Source organism: Callorhinchus milii, unplaced genomic scaffold, assembly GCF_018977255.1.
Source record: "Callorhinchus milii isolate IMCB2004 unplaced genomic scaffold, IMCB_Cmil_1.0 Scaffold7, whole genome shotgun sequence".
In the NCBI taxonomy this organism is placed as follows: domain Eukaryota; kingdom Metazoa; phylum Chordata; class Chondrichthyes; order Chimaeriformes; family Callorhinchidae; genus Callorhinchus; species Callorhinchus milii.
Genome location: NW_024704748.1, coordinates 1,421,184 through 1,436,746, shown reverse-complemented (window position 1 = coordinate 1,436,746; position 15,563 = coordinate 1,421,184). Strand labels below are relative to the sequence as shown.

Sequence of the window (15,563 nt, the reverse complement as noted above, 5' to 3'; positions counted from 1 at the left end):
ATTCCAACAATCTCTCTCTGGGATTTCCATGTGTAGGTGGGATGCATGGAATTCTCAGTTTGCTTTGGAGACTTTTAAGCAACGGTGATGGGTTTCCGCATGTGTCAAAACACCCAGCTGCCCCCAAAACCGGGGCTGGAGACGGATAATCCCCAGACGCAGGTCTAGTTCACAGGAGACAAACAGCTGCATTGTGTGAACTGCGGCACTCCTAAATCTGAGCGCGAGTTCTGAATGATTCCCTTTCAAATTGAAACGCTTGTTCAGCGATGTCCTGACAACGAACCATTTGTACAGCGACAGCCAGAATAAAGGGCAAATCCGACACAAATTGCCCTGAAACATGCGAGTGGTAATAAGGACAGCTGACGGAGCCAGCGCTAACAGGGAGGTGAACGGAGCGAGAGATTAAAAAGAAAATCAAAACCCAAGCGTTTTTTTCTGGAGGAATATTATTGGAAAACTGGCAGGAACAGCAAAGTGCCAGCTCAGTACTTGCCAGATCAAAAAAATTCTCAAAGTCAGGGCTTTTCTTTCACTGATATTTCAAGCTATCCAGCACTGGTTGGTTTCAAATTAAAAAGCAGGCTCTCTGCGCACTCTGATTACTCGAGATATCAATAATAATAATAATCCTTGCATTTGATATAGCGCCTTATTACGTCTTCAAGACGTCTCAAAGCGCTTCACAGAATATGCTGTAAAGTGTAGTGACTGTATATTTTGTGAGCGAAACACGATAGCCAATTACACACAGCAGTGTAGCAGTGTCCCACAAACAGTCGTGGATTGAGACCAACTTATTATTATTATTTGTTTTTTAGTTGAGTGACTGTGGTGTTTTGTTGGCAGTAGCAGCAACCTTGCACACAGCCAGGTGTCACGAACAGGTGTGATCTGAATCACCGATTTTATCTGGAGGATTGTTGATCAGGACACCAGGAGAGAGAAACTCCCTTCTCTTTGCTTTTTAAATACTGTCATGTATTTAATGTCTGACCAGGCACAGAGGGTGTAAATTATTATCATTTTTTTTAAGAGATCATAACCCCCGGAAAAGCGATCCACCAATTGACTAACAGCCGGATTCCTACTTATTGCGAGGTAAGCAACAATACAATTACATTTGTAAAGCCCCATTCATGTCGGGAGGTCGTCCCAAGTTGCTGAACAGTCGGGGATCAGGACCCGAGCGTCGGGGGGCCAGGGTTGGGGTGAGGGACGGCAGAGGGGTTAGGAGGGCGGCTGAAGGCATGGTCGAAAAGGAGGGTCTTGAGTCGTGCCTTGAAGGAGGCAAGAGAGGGAGAAAGGCGAAGGGATTGTGAGATGGAGTTCTAAAGAGGCTGAAAACCCGGTCGACGATAATAATAATAATCCTTGCATTTGATATAGCGCTTTTCACGTCGGGAGGACGTCCCAAAGCGCTTCACAGAACACACTATAAAGTGAATTGACTGTATATTTGTGGGCGAACGCGGCAGCCAATTGCGCACAGCAATGTCCCACAAACAGTCGTAGATTGAAAATGACCAATTTTATTATTGTTTTTGGTTTTTGGAGGGATTATTATTAGGGACGATGATAGAGGAGTGTGTAGTAAGGGAACTTTCCCAATGTTTCGCCCTTCTGGGAATCAAATCAAATGTTTCACCCTTTTGGTCATCTTTCCCCAACCCCACCCACCCTCCCTCGGCTCCCACCCCCAGCTCGGGTGCCCGTACAACAACAACTTGCATTTATATAGCGGCCTTCACACGGGGCAGCATCTTGGAGTGCATAACAGGAGCCTGACGCCGAGCTGCGATGCAGCACTGCTCAGTGAGATGCACTCCGTTTGTGAAAGACGCTTTGTGAGGTGCGAATTGTATTGTGTTGTTGGAGACGCCATACTTCGGGTGAGATGTTAAGCCGAGGCCCTGTTTGTGTACCGATCAGGTGGGTGCTAAGGATCTCGCAGCGCTGTTGCACAAACAAAGGGAATTTCTCTCTCTCTTCTGATAACCCCATTCTCCCCCCACCCCCCCCCCCCACAGATAAACTGATCATCTCGGGGCTGTGCGCAAAATTGCTGCCGCATCCACTAACAAAACACGGTTACTCCACTTGACGGCAATTACTTGGGAGGCTTTGAGACGTGACGCAGGGGTGAGGGGTACTCACAGGATTGTCCGGTCGCAGCTTTTTGGAGGGGGGCCCTCCATCCTCGGGGTGTAGCATGTAGTACAAACGGACCTTGTTGGCGTGTTTCTTACTCTGAGGAACACAGAAGGGTAGAAGGTTGCAAAACTCAATGAACATGTTTGTTAACAAACCACACCCTCCTAATTCTCATTCCCTCCCCCAGTAGAATCCCCAGATGCCACAGAATCATAAGACGAGGCTATCCGGCTCAACATCCCTGATTTGGGGCTTAAACCCCAAAACCTTTATGGAGTCCTGTAGCTCAGTGGTTCACGCACTCGCCTCGCAAGCGAGAGGACCCGGGTTCGATTCCGGGCAGGACAAAACCTTAGGTTTCCTTACTCCACACACCTCTGCAGGGCCTTGGGACGTCCTCCCGATGTGAAAGGTACTATACAAATGTAATCTTGTTGTTGTTGTTGTTTACCCAGCAGTATGTAGGAACCTGACTGTTAGTCAATTGGTGGATCGCTTTCGAGGGGTAATAATGTCTCACCCCCAAAAAAAAATTTGGTCACTCAATCCCCGCGTTTCGCCCACAAATACACAGTGAATCCACTTTATAGTCTGTGAAGCGCTTTGAGACAACGTGATAAGGCGCTATATCAAATGGAAGGATTATTATTATTATTATAGAATCCAATGATGGCGTAGAATCATAGACTTTCTCAACCCAGAAGGAGCCTCTCTATCTCAAAGTGCCTGACGTGGGGCTTAAACCCCAAAACCTTCTGATCGAGAGGTGAGCGTTCGAGTGACTGAACCAGGCTGACACCAGGGTGAGGTATCACTGAGCATCTCAACACAAACCCTGTGGGGTGAGGACTCAACGCACAGTGTTTACGCACCCAACGGAGAAGGACAAAAAAAGAGACTTTTCCAGTGTAAAAGCGAAAGAAAAATATCCACGTTATTTCCATGATTTGTGATTTATGAATAATTCAGGACCACGTTTGCTGCAGATGTATGTGACGGGGATTGGGCTCCTTCAAGATAAAAAAAACACAGAAATTGCGTTGCGTTTATTTTTGAAAATCAATCAATTCAACCCGGGCCACAGATATTCACCTTAATTCTATAATAAGGGTGGCTGGGAGTATATGTAGTCCCGTTACCGTGGAAACAGAGGCGAGCGGTGACCTCAATAGCAAGGACATGAGAGAAAGCGTTGGCAGCAGTTGGTTTGTATTACAGGGACAGATAAAGTGCTGGGTTCATTAGGACACTTTAGAAGCGTAGTAATAGTGCTGACAAACAGCAAGATCTACCCGCAGTACAACAACAAAATACATTTGTAAAGTGCCTTTCACGTCAGGAGGACGTCCCAAGGTGCTGGACAGTCAGGGATCCGCACCCGAGCTGGGGGTTGGGATCAGGAGGAGTAGTGGAGGGCAATGAGGGGAGGGTTAGGAGGGTGACCGAAGGTATGGTCGAAGAGGAGGGTCTTGAGACGGGTCTTGAAGGAGGCAAGGGACAGGGTGAGGTGGAGGGGCTGTGGATGGAGTTCTAGAGGGTGGGGGCAGAGAGGTTGAAGGCCTGCCCACCAATGGTGGAGAGGATAACAACAACAACAACAAAATTATATTTGTTGGGAGGAAGTCCCAAGTCGCTGGGACATGTTTGAGAAGCGACAAGGAGCGATTCAGGCACAATAACCCTGACCTGGGAGTGTGGACACACAGTGTAGAGGAGCTTTACTGTGTCTCTAACCCTGACCTGGGAGTGTGGACGCACAGTGTAGAGCATTACTATGTCGCTAACCCTGACCTGGGAGTGTGGACACACAGTGTAGAGGAGCGTTACTGTGTCTCTAACCTTGACCTGGGAGTGTGGACGCACAGTGTAGAGCAGCTTTACTATGTCGCTAACCCTGACCTGGGAGTGTGGACACACAGTGTAGAGGAGCTTTACTGTGTCTGTAACCCTGACCTGGAAGTGTGGACACACAGTGTAGAGGGAGCTTTACTATGTCGCTAACCCTGACCTGGGAGTGTGGACGCACAGTATAGAGCGAGCTTTAAGCTTTAAGCTTGTCTCTAAACCGTGCTGTGGCTGACCTGGAGTGTGGACAGACAGAGAGAAAAGATTGAACGACAGAAATGGAAAGTTCCTTTTTCCAGTACTATCTAATGAGCAGTTCAATCACTCGTAATTGGAACTAAATCGGGACATGCTGACTCCTTGTGTTAATTTCTGGCGCTGAATATTGTCACCATTCACCCTGCTCCCAGGCTGAACATAGCGCACAGGTCAGATCTGACTGACTGAAGCACAAACAACAGGTTCGATCAGGAGGGTGGAGGGGGAGAGGGTAGGGGTAGAGGGTGACCAAAGGTGCAGTTGAAGAGGAGGATCTTGAGATGGTCCTTGAAGAAGGCAGGGGAGGGAGCGAGGCGAATGGACTGTGGGATGGAATTGCAAAGGACTCTGTGCTGTGAAGCAAAAAACACAAGCAAACGTGTGTTGCAAATCGGCTGTTGGACACAGTCACTACATCTTTTTAAATCCTATGAAGCAAGCGCTTCCAACTGAAGACATCCTCCCAACGTGAAAAACGTTGCATCGCATCCAGCCAAACAGAAATCAAAGATCAGTATAAACCCAGAAATCCTCCCCATAATAATAATAATCCTTGCATTTGATATAGCGCCTTATCACGTCTTCGAGACGTTTCAAAGCGCTTCACAGAATACACTGTAAAGTGGAGTGACTGTGTATTTTATGGGCGAAATGCAGCAGCCAATTGCGCACAGCAGCGTCCCACAACCAGTCGCGGATTGAGTGACAAAATTGTTATTTTTCTGAAGGAATTATTACCCCAGGAATCTACTAACCGTCAATCTATTAACAACCGGGTTCCTACTTACTCCTGGGTAAACAGAGGTGTGTGGAGGAAGGAAACTTGCCCAACGATTCATCCTGCCGGGAATCGAACCCGGGTCCTCTCGCTTGCGAGGCGAGCGCTCTAACCACTGAGCTACCGGACTCCACTGTAATGATATACTGTAAAGTGGATTGACTGTATATTTTGTGGGCATTATCTGCAGTATGGTCATGTGAGGCACTGCGCAGGCTACAGCACACAGCAATAAATAAATACATGCCCCCTGCTCAGCCTCCCCGACCCCACCAGAGGAGGTTTGGATCTGCGCGCACAAAAAAATTGCTGTTATAACACAAAACGGTTGTTTGCGCTCCTGCCACTGATTGTTCAGAGGAAGCGTTCTGTAGCTGCCTTTCTCCCCCTTCCCTCCCTCCCTCTTTCTCTCTCTACCTCCCCCTTTTTCTCTCGCTCTCTCTCTCTCCCTTTCCACCTCCAACACCCCGCCTCTGCGTGTGTGACTCAGAACAAAACTTGGCACCTACTTAACTCAGTGTGTGGCTCAGCCACTCACTGGATAAACACACCGAACCCGCCAGAGCACCATAGCACAAGAGTTATAAACAGGGGCACCGAACCCAACGGGTCGCAACAAAAATTATTCTACTCTCTTTCTCTCTCTCTCTCTTCCACTCTTGCTCCCTCTCTCGTTCTCCCTCTTTGCCAATTTTGTATTTGCTGACCCAAACCCTCCTCACTAACGAATTTGACACGAATGTCAAATCGAGCCCTCCCTCTGTGACGGTGTCTCTAGTCCCAGTTCCCGAGCCAGGCGGGTCCGCAGTATTCCAGGACACTCACTGCTGATGACAGCAGAGCCCGGCCTGGCTCTTCGGTAGGACCTGGAATGGCCGACCAGTCACTGGGGGCAGGGAATCCTCCCCCTCAGCTCTTGGTAACCCTGCAGCCAAAGCCCTAATGGGTAGGGTGGTCCAAGTTGGTTTAAAAAGCTAGGTGGTTTTAGCTGGTTTGAATCCCGCAGTTACCCAACCTACGTTGGGGTTTCCCAAGCTTTGGCTCTTGCACCCTTACCTAATACGCTGCGGAGTCAGGTAAGCAGGGAGGGAGAGAGTGCGCATTCCATTCCATACACAGGGAAATTTCCATGTGTAGGTGGCATACATATATGGAACTCTGAATGTAGTTTGTTTGCTCTTAAGTACAAGGGTTTAATTACTGTAAAGCACTGTGAGATACAGAACATTACAGATGCTGTGTTCTATACCGGGTTATGGTGGACGGGCAGTTAAATTGGACTGAGAGGATTACTCTTAAAAAAGCAGCAGAGACATGAAGGGCCGAAAGGGCTGTAAAATTCTGTAACGTTGCTCACTGTTACTCAATGATCTTGAACAACAACAACATTACATTTGTATAGCGCCTTTCACGTCGGGAGGACGGCCCAAGGCGCTGGTCAGAGTACAGAATTTCAGACCCGAGCTGGGGTCAGGGGGAGGGGGGAGGGGAGGGGAAGGGGGTGACCATGGCATGGTCGAAGAGGGGGGGGGGTTCTTGAGGCGAGACTTGAAGGAGGTTAAGGAGGGGGCGAGGCGGAGTGATTGGGGGATGGAGTTCCAGAGGTTGGGGGCAGAGTGGCTGAAAGCTCTCCCGCCAATGATGGTGTGGGTGGGTTGGGGGACGTGGAGCAGGCCGGAACCCCTAGCTGGGCAGCTTTGGCGACTCCATCAGGTCAACAAACCAACTGCATCCTCTTGTGGAGGTTGTTTGGAAGGGATGAGATCCGAGGGACTTAAGGGCCTTCTTCATCCAGATCGATCCTGTGATCTGGCGAGCCCTTGTGCAGAGCGAACCTGGGGATTGTTTTGCTGCGGATAGGATAGGCAGAAGGCATCACCGGGCTTAAGGCTATGGGGAAAGAGCGATGATGGAGTGGGACTAGTTGGATAGCATTTTCAAACAGCCGGCACAGGCACGATGGGGCGAATAGCTTAAAAAACTACCTCCATGACACTGCCTATGGTCTCCCCCCTCTCCCCCACCTTTTTTTTAGGGATTATTACCGCCTGGAAAAGCGATCCGACGATCGACTAACAATCGGTTCCTACTTACTGCTGGGTAAACAGAGATGTGTGGAGTGAGGTAAACAGACAGAGATGTACTGAGAGAGACATCGATGCAAAAAAATAGTTAGTAAGAGACAGATAGTCACACAGAGACAAACAGATACATATAGACATGCAGAGAAATACAGACCTGAGAGGCACAGCTACAATATCTGGCTTCCTGAAAGATTACCACAGCCAGAGGCTTCCTCTGCCTTTCTGTGTGTAGCTGTCTCTACACCATTCCATTTGTCTCACCCTGTCTGTGAATCTATGTCTCTCTCTGTACATCTTTATCTCTACACGAGTGTGTGTATGTGTCCTTGTATGTCTCTGCCTTTCTGTCTGTCTCTGTCTCTCTGTGTGTTTGTGTATGTTCTGAGAAAATAATTCCTGTCAGTGTTGCAAACATCGTGTTGCAGGTCTGTGCTCTTCCTTTACACTGACTGTGTGTATGCAATGTGAGGTACATCCCAACACGGAAACAGTCTACCATTAACTAAGCATTCGGGAAGACACCTTTTGACCCAGTTATTAATGGCAGAGAGAGTGAACACCGCACAAAGCACCTGCTTAAAATCTGAGCGCCAAGGTACAGTCAGAGGGCACAGAGGGGGAGATCTACACACCCCACCGTTCTCCATTTACCCAGTTTAACAAGGGAACAGAACATCTCTTTCAAATTGTTGCTTGGCATAACGATTGTTTGCTCTGGGTGTTTTATAGCTAACTGTGACAGCACCGGATAAAACCTTTAGAAAACAAATAGCAGAACAGCATCACGGACGCAACACACTGCAGCCTGTGTTTAGGGCTGACAGTGTGTGTAGGAAGGTGTAGTAAGCTTTGCATACGGGAGCTGGGAATCCTGAGAGAGCACACACACACACTCGTGTCCACACGCACATTCACATGCGAACACACAATCACCTGCCTGCACGCACATGTGAGTGTGTCTCAGAGCACTCACTGTGCACAGTGCACGCTCAATGTCTCTGTCTGTGTCTCTTCCCATCAGTCTCCCTGTCAAACATTGACATTTGTGGGACACTGCTGTGCATAATCACCCGCAAAATACAGTCAATGCACTTTCCAGTGAAGCGCTTTGAGACGCCTAGTCCTCCTGACATGAAAGGCGAATACAAATGTAATTTGTTGTTGTTGTCGTCGTCTCAATGACGTGAGAAGGCCTGCATCAAACGTATGGATTATTATTATTATTATTATTCATGACGGTTTGGGGTGACACAAATCTAGGAGCACGGCACCCAATGGCAGCCGGGATGTGTGAGCCAGGTCGAGTGACTCTTATTATACAGCGTTCCTCTCACTGAGACTCAGCGAAACTCGGGGGAGACTGGGAGGGGTTTCATGAGGATGGGGCTTAAAGAGGGAATGTGAGAGTTCGGTGGCACCTGCATACATGTGAGTTGGCCTGCGGATTATATTCCCGAATGGGAGCAGGTCAATATTAATGAGGAGAGGACCAAGCAGATAGGATAGGTAAGGCGGTACAACAGCATGATGTGATTTGTCCACACGTTCACACACACTCACACACGTGTACACACATATTCACTTCCATACACACTGTATATTCAGACACACACATGCGTACACACACATGCACATGGTCACACACGCGCATAAATACAGAAGTGCATATACACACAACAGAATACTTTAGAAAATCTTCAGTACTGATATAGTTTGGAATAACTTGTTGCTTTGAGCCAGAGGCAGGAGCAGCGAGCTGTGACGGAGTGAAGCAGAGCTGTCTATTTGAGCACCGTCTCTGTCACACAAACCCACGTCAACTAGTACAAATGTCAAACATTGCTCACTGTAGGGATTAACAAATCAAAGGCACACAGACACGTAAGCCACGCTTACATGCTCATTGTTCAGGCTCATCATTTCCTTTTTCCCCTCTGTTTCACTAATATGCTTATTTCTATTTGAATATTTAAATAGGTTTGTGGAATCAACCTGTCTTTGCTGATTCACAGAACAGGCACACAGAAGGCAGAGAGGATGAGAGACACAAGCAAGAGAGCGAGAGAGAGTGCGAGTGCAGTATGACAGCGAGAGAGAGCGAGTGGAGAGAGAGAGAAAGCCAAGTGTGTGCGAGGGAGAGAGAGCAAGCATGTAGGAGATAGATTGTGTGTGTGAAAGAGAGCACACACGTGTGCACAAGAGATTGAGCATGTGGGAGAGAGAGAAAGTGCGGGAGAAAGAGAAATTAATAATCTTTGCATTTGATATCACGGCTTATCACATTTTCTAGACGTCTCAAAGCATTTCACAGAATATACTGTAAAATTAATTGACTGTACATTTTGTGGTCGAAACACGGGAGCCAACTGTGCACAGTAGGGTCCCACAAACAATCGTGGATTAAGTGACCAAGTTATTATTTTTTTGAGGGATTATTATCCCTGGAAAAGTGATCCACCAATCGACGAACAACTGAGTTCCTACTTACTCAAGGTAGTGCGGAGGAAGGAAACTTGCCCAACATTTTGCCCTGCCGGGAATCGAACCCAGATCTCTCACTTGCGAAGCGTGTGCTCTAACCACTGAGCTGTGAGAGAATGACAGAATATGAGAGTGAGAGAGAGTGTAGGTGAGTGTAAGAGAGAGCAAGTGCGTAAGAGACAAAGTGAGAGTGTGAGTGTGTCTGAGACAGAGACTGAATGTGAGAGAAACAGTAGGCAAATGTAAGAGAGCAAGTATGAGAGAGAGTGAATGTGAGAGAGAGAGAGTGTGTGTGTGTGAGAGAGAGTGTGAGAGAATGAGAAAAATCTCTGGAGCTGTGATGTGTGTCTACTGCAGTGCAGGGGATGTGCTGTTAGAGACAGTGACACTGGATAAGAGTGAGTGTGCATATCAGAGAGAAGAATGAAATTTGAGCTCTGAGAGAGAGCCTTCGAGAAAGACATTACCGGGTGACTGTCTGACAGACAGCCTGCGGACCTCAGCTCTAAATTCTAGCCAGTCTCAGCTTGTCAGGCCATTCTGTCTGAAAAGTTAAGACCCCACAGAAATGAATTGTGGAAAAATTCTGAAATAATAATAATAAACATTTTCATTTGATATAACACCTTATCACGTTGTTGAGACGCCTCAAAGTGCACCTAAAGTGCACCTAAAGTGGAGTGACTGTGTATTTTGTGGGCAAAATTGTGGATTGAGTGACCAACCTGCCTAAACTTCCACCCCGCCCCGGAATCAAACCTGGATCCTCTCGCTTGCAAAGCGAGCGCACTAACCACTATGCTACAGGACTCCGCAATCTGGTTTTAGGAGCTCTGGAAAAAGCAGCTTCCCAACTAACGGCTGGATTGAAGAATTTTCCAACAATTCTTAATATTTTGCTTTTTGTTCTCTCTTTGTTTATATTGTCAAGCGATAATGTTATAACAGCAAAGATGGCATAGAAAGGAAAAACAACAGGAGAAAGAGAAGGCGTGAACGATGAGGTTACAGGTACATGAACCCGCAAGTAGCTTCTTAAAGGGAAAAAAAATGGTTGCAAAACAAGAATAAAATGATTTTCAAAAGTAGGCGAGACAGTTCAACACCCACACGGGGAAGGAATTCTGTAGAGCGTTAAATCTGAACACTGGGTGGATGTCAGAGGCGAGGAGATGATTAAAAAAAAAGTATTCTGCTCCCAGGGGAATGGGAAGAATACTNAAAAAAACTTGGATTTGATAAAGCGCCTTTCACATCTGGAGGACGTTTTGATATAAAGTGTGGTTCTGTAGGCGAACACAGCATACCATTTGCGAGCAGCAATAATAATAATCCTAGCATTTGATACAGTGCCTTATCATATCTTAGAGACATCTCAAAGCGCTTCACAGGATATACTGTAAAGTGAATTGACTGTGTATTTTGTGGGCGAATGGGTGCATTCTGGGGTAGTTGTCTTACCTCATAGTGAGCGACTCTCTGTGACTCGGAGATCAGTTGGGCGTTACAAATGTTGCAGTAGCTGTCCGTAAATAAATCCACATTGCTGCTTCCTGCGGATTTCATCTGCCAGAAAATCAGAGAGATGCCGAGAATCAACCTGGTTTTTTTGATATAAATGTGGAAAAGTAGCATAATAATAATCATCCTTGATTGATATAGCGCCCTATCACATCATTGAGACACCTCAAAGCGCTTCACAGGATATACTGTAAAGTGACTTGACTGTATATTTTGCGGGCGAAACGCGGCAGCCAATCTGCACAGCAGCGTCCCACAAACAGTCGTGGATTGAGTGACCAAATGATTATTTTTTTTGAAGGGATCATTACCTCTGGATTCACCAATAGACTAACCACCGGGTTCCTACTTACTGCTAGGTTAACAGAGGCAGATAGTACTAATAATCTTTTCATTTGACACACCGTCTACGAGTGTCTGACACACGCAGAAACCCATCACCGTGATTAGTCTCCAAACTAAGCTGAGAATTCCATGCATCCCACCTACACATGGAAATCCCAGAGATAGATTGTTGGAATGCGCACTCTCTCTCTCCTTGGAGGTACGCTTTCTGTTTACCTAATTCCAGAGAGTATTAGGCGCAGGTTGGCAAAGCTTGGGGATCCCAGAGCGTGCATTGGGGTAATTGCTGGAGCCTAACCAGCTAAAACCACATAGCTTGCCATTGATATCGCCGTCTGGCACGCTTTCCTGCTGCTCGTCCAACGAGGATCACGTGGCCCGGGTCAAGTGTAGTGATTGTATTTTGTAGGCAACAATCAATTTGCATACAGCAATGTCCCACAGATCAATTTTATCTCAAGAATTGTCGCCCAGGACACCAGGAGAAACTCCATTCTCTTCTACAATAGGGTTGTTGGATCTTTAATGTCAACGTCATCAACAACAAACAACAACAAACTGCGTTTACGTAGTGCCACCCGAACACACAGCTTAACATCTCATCCGAAGGACGGCATTGCCAATAGTTTGTCGCTCCCCCCAGCACTGGTCTGGAACATCAGGCTGGGTTGCAACCTCCTGATTCAGAAGTGAGAGAGCTAAGGAGGGAGCCGGGCTGACCTGATATTGTGCGCGCTCTGGGCAACGCATTGACAGGAATTCATCAAAGTGGGGAAGTGCCAAGAGAACAGGCGGTAACAGAGTATTGAATAACTCCGAGGTCTGGAAGCAATGAAGTGCAGTGGCTCCCACTTAGACACAGTGCGGAGCGTGTGAGGAGCGAAATAAATTTAAACCACGTTAGTAATTCTCTCAAATTGGAAAAGCACTTTTAGTGAGTTATAATGAGTGCATGAAGTCTATAGAAAATATATTAAAACAAAGTCCAGACAATCCTGGCCACCGTGCAGGTCAAGATTCGGGGATTAAGAATCCTCCTAACACTTGATGATAATAATAATAATAATCCTTGCATTTGATATAGCGTCTTTTGAGATGTCGCAAAGCTCTTCACAGAATATATTGTAAAGTGAATTGACTGTGTATTTTGCGGGCGAAATGCGGCAGCCAATTGTACACAGCAGGGTCCCACAAACGGTTGTGGTTTGAGTGTCCAAAATTTGCTGTATCAAATGCAAGGAAGATTTGCTTTATATTTTGTTGGCCAAGACACTGGGAGAAACTCTGCGTTGTTTCTTCCCAGCAGCGTCACGGGATCTTTAACTCCCACCTGAACAGGGCACCCACGGGACCTCAGTTTAACGTCTCATCCGAGGGACGGCACCTCTGACAATGTAGCTCGCCAACGCAGCACCACACTGGAGAGTCAGCCTAGACTGTGAGCTCAAAGACAGATATGAGAAATATGCGCACCGTTAAGAGACTCGGATAACATGACGACCTGGCTTGCAAGCCACAAAAATTGCAGCAGACATATTCATTTCAAAAAAATCAAAGAAACAGGATTCCCAAATTGACCAAGACATCAAGAAGTTGGGAACTCACTTCACGTTAGCTCTTTGCAGTCTTGTGTGGGAAAAAAAACAATCCTCGTGTAGAATTAAATTGCATTATGTTCCTTGCATTTCGTACAAGTCGGGAGGATATTACAATGAGCTTCACAGAGTTTTCTCTAAAGCCTAGTGACTATAATTTGTAGGTGAACGCGGTAGACAATTCTGCACAGAATTCTCACATCTCAAACAGAATGCTCATTTTTTTCTCTCCGCTAAACGCTGGCCGGGTCACCGCGAGAAAGAAACTCCCTTTGTTTTGTCAAACAGATCTTTTAACGTCCACCTGAACAGACGAGACCGCGGTTTAACGTCTGATCCGAAGGACGGCGTCTCCGACACCGCAGCGCTTCCCCCCACCCCCCAGGAGGGTCAGTGTGAGCTCCGAGCCTACAACGAGGGGCTTCAAACCCCAACCTTCTGTCTCAAGTGGTGAGAGCGGGACTGACTGAGTGACTGACTGACTGACTGACTGACTGACTGAGCCGGGCTGGTAAACAACCTGGTCGAAAACAACCAGTTGAGAGCCTCAGTTGAAAGCGTAAGACATTTGGCAGCAAAGACATCACAGCGAATACTTCAAGCCCGTATTTTGATTGTGAGCTTACGGGCGGTGGGGGAGGAGTGGAGAATGCTTTTATAAAATAGTTTTACACTGGCGCTCGCAACGTTGCTTTGGGTAAACAGCCCGGCTCAGTATTGCACTGTGCTGTACTGACAAAACAGCTCACACAAATAATCTCTCGCTGGGAGAGATGCTGGCACTTGATAAAGGCTGCTGGAAAGGATGGATATGTGCTGCTGCCTTCCGGATACATTGTTCTTGTCATGTTTATACACAAGACAGTTTACCTCTCAATATTACATGGAAGTGGGTGGGGGGGGAGTGAGAGAGAAAGTGGGGAAAGAGAGAAAGAAAGAGGCAGTGAGAAAGAAATACAGAGAGAGAGAAACAACTGTGTGGCGAGGGAGGGAAAGAGAGAGAGGCACTGGGAGAGAAATGCGGAGAGAGAGAGAAAAAGGGACAGACCGAGAGAAATCGGGTGGGGGGAGATGAGAGAAAGAGGCAGCGAAAGAATTAGAGAGAGAGGGAGAGAGAGAGGAGAGGGGAGACAGAGAAAAATTGAAGATGGAGAAAGAAAGAGAGAGAGAGAATCAAGACGGAAAGAGAAAAACGCAGAGACAGAGAGAGAGAGAGAGAGAGAGGGGCACCGAGAGATTGAGACAGAAACACCACGAGAGAGGATGGAGAGAAAAAGAGAAGAAAAGAAAAAGAGTGAGAAAGAGACAGAGAGAGAGCGAGAAAGGAAGCGAGAGAGAGGGAGAGAGAGAGAGAGGGGCAGAAAGAGAAGACGGAGAGAGAGAGAGAGAGAGAGGCAGAAAGAGAAGACGGAGAGAGAGAAAAAGACAGAGATAGAGAGGAGCAGAGAGAGTGTCAGGCGAATCGACTCGTTTCCATGGGATCTGAGGTTTACTCACGTCTCCGTCAGCTCGAAGAACATGCTTTTTTCCCAATTTGTGTTTGTTGTTCTGCCCAAGGACAAGCCGTGCGGTTGAGGAAACGGCAAATACCTTTGTGCTTTCAACTCCAGGTCTTTCCTCTCCTCTCCTCTCCTCTCCTCCCTCCCTCTCTCTCTCTCTGTCTCTGTCTCTCTCCCGCGCGCGCCCAACCACCGACCCAGTCCCGCACACACACAGCCTTCCTCCAGAGAGAGGGGAACCCAACACAACACAACACAGACCAATATCTGCCACTGGTGTCGGGGAGTAGAGAGGAGGCTTCAAGCTATTTGTCCTGAAGCCATTGCAGGTAACTCCTCCCCGGCTGACAATTTGTTGCTTTTTCCCCCTCTCTCTCTCTCTCCCTCCCCCCTCCACTCCCACCTCACCGCCCCCCCCCCCCCCCCCCGCCTCCCCCATTTACTGTCGATTTCCCCAACGAATCCTGAAAATGTGAACTTTTTTATTTGGAATTATTGACTGTATAAATAGCTAAACAGCACAATATAACTCTAAAGAATAGCTAAAAGGCACTTTTCGCCCACAAAATACACGGTCCATTCACTTTACAGTATATTCTGTGAAGCGCTTTGAGACGTCTCGAAGACGGGATCGGGCACTGTACCAAACGCAAGGATTATTATTATTATTATTATGACTCCAGATGGTGATAAATGTAGCTGAAATCCAATCCTCTCGCCACCCTGCGTCTCACAATATATTCCCTCCCCACTCCCAGGTTCAAAATTCCACCCCTCAATCCGCTCTCACACCCCCCCCCACCACCCACCCACCCCCCCCTCTCTCTCCTGCTCGGCTCCCGTCAGCGCCTTGATCTACCTCCCTGGGTGTGCACCTCACGGAGCTTGGGTTGAACCTCAGTGTCTTGCGTGGCTCCCCACATCTGTGCTCGGACCCGCTCAGCATTCCCTCCCTCACCTCCGAAACATTGCCCGTCTCCGCTACCCCTCCCTTCAGGCC

The 15,563-nt window shown here is 47.5% G+C and overlaps 1 protein-coding gene and 1 non-coding gene across 8 annotated transcripts in view; both read right to left on the bottom strand.

The window, feature by feature from the left end:
• Positions 1–15,563, bottom strand: part of zgc:171482 (zinc finger protein) — a 92,201-nt gene that overhangs the window by 73,827 nt on the left and 2,811 nt on the right. For 2 of the 7 annotated variants that reach the window (XM_042336817.1, XM_042336815.1), the window contains exons 2-3: positions 11,065–11,169; positions 2,161–2,253 (exon numbers count right to left, since the gene is read on the bottom strand). In XM_042336817.1, the coding sequence (XP_042192751.1) occupies positions 2,161–2,253; positions 11,065–11,169 (198 nt within the window). Of the gene's footprint in view, positions 1–2,160; positions 2,254–10,070; positions 10,148–11,064; positions 11,170–13,074; positions 13,342–14,561; positions 14,959–15,563 lie in introns of those variants that run through there. The other 5 variants (XM_042336820.1, XM_042336814.1, XM_042336818.1 and 2 more) reach the window with 5 other exon arrangements.
• On the bottom strand, positions 5,096–5,168 carry trnaa-cgc. Its single transcript has one exon. It is a non-coding gene; the product is annotated as a tRNA-Ala (tRNA).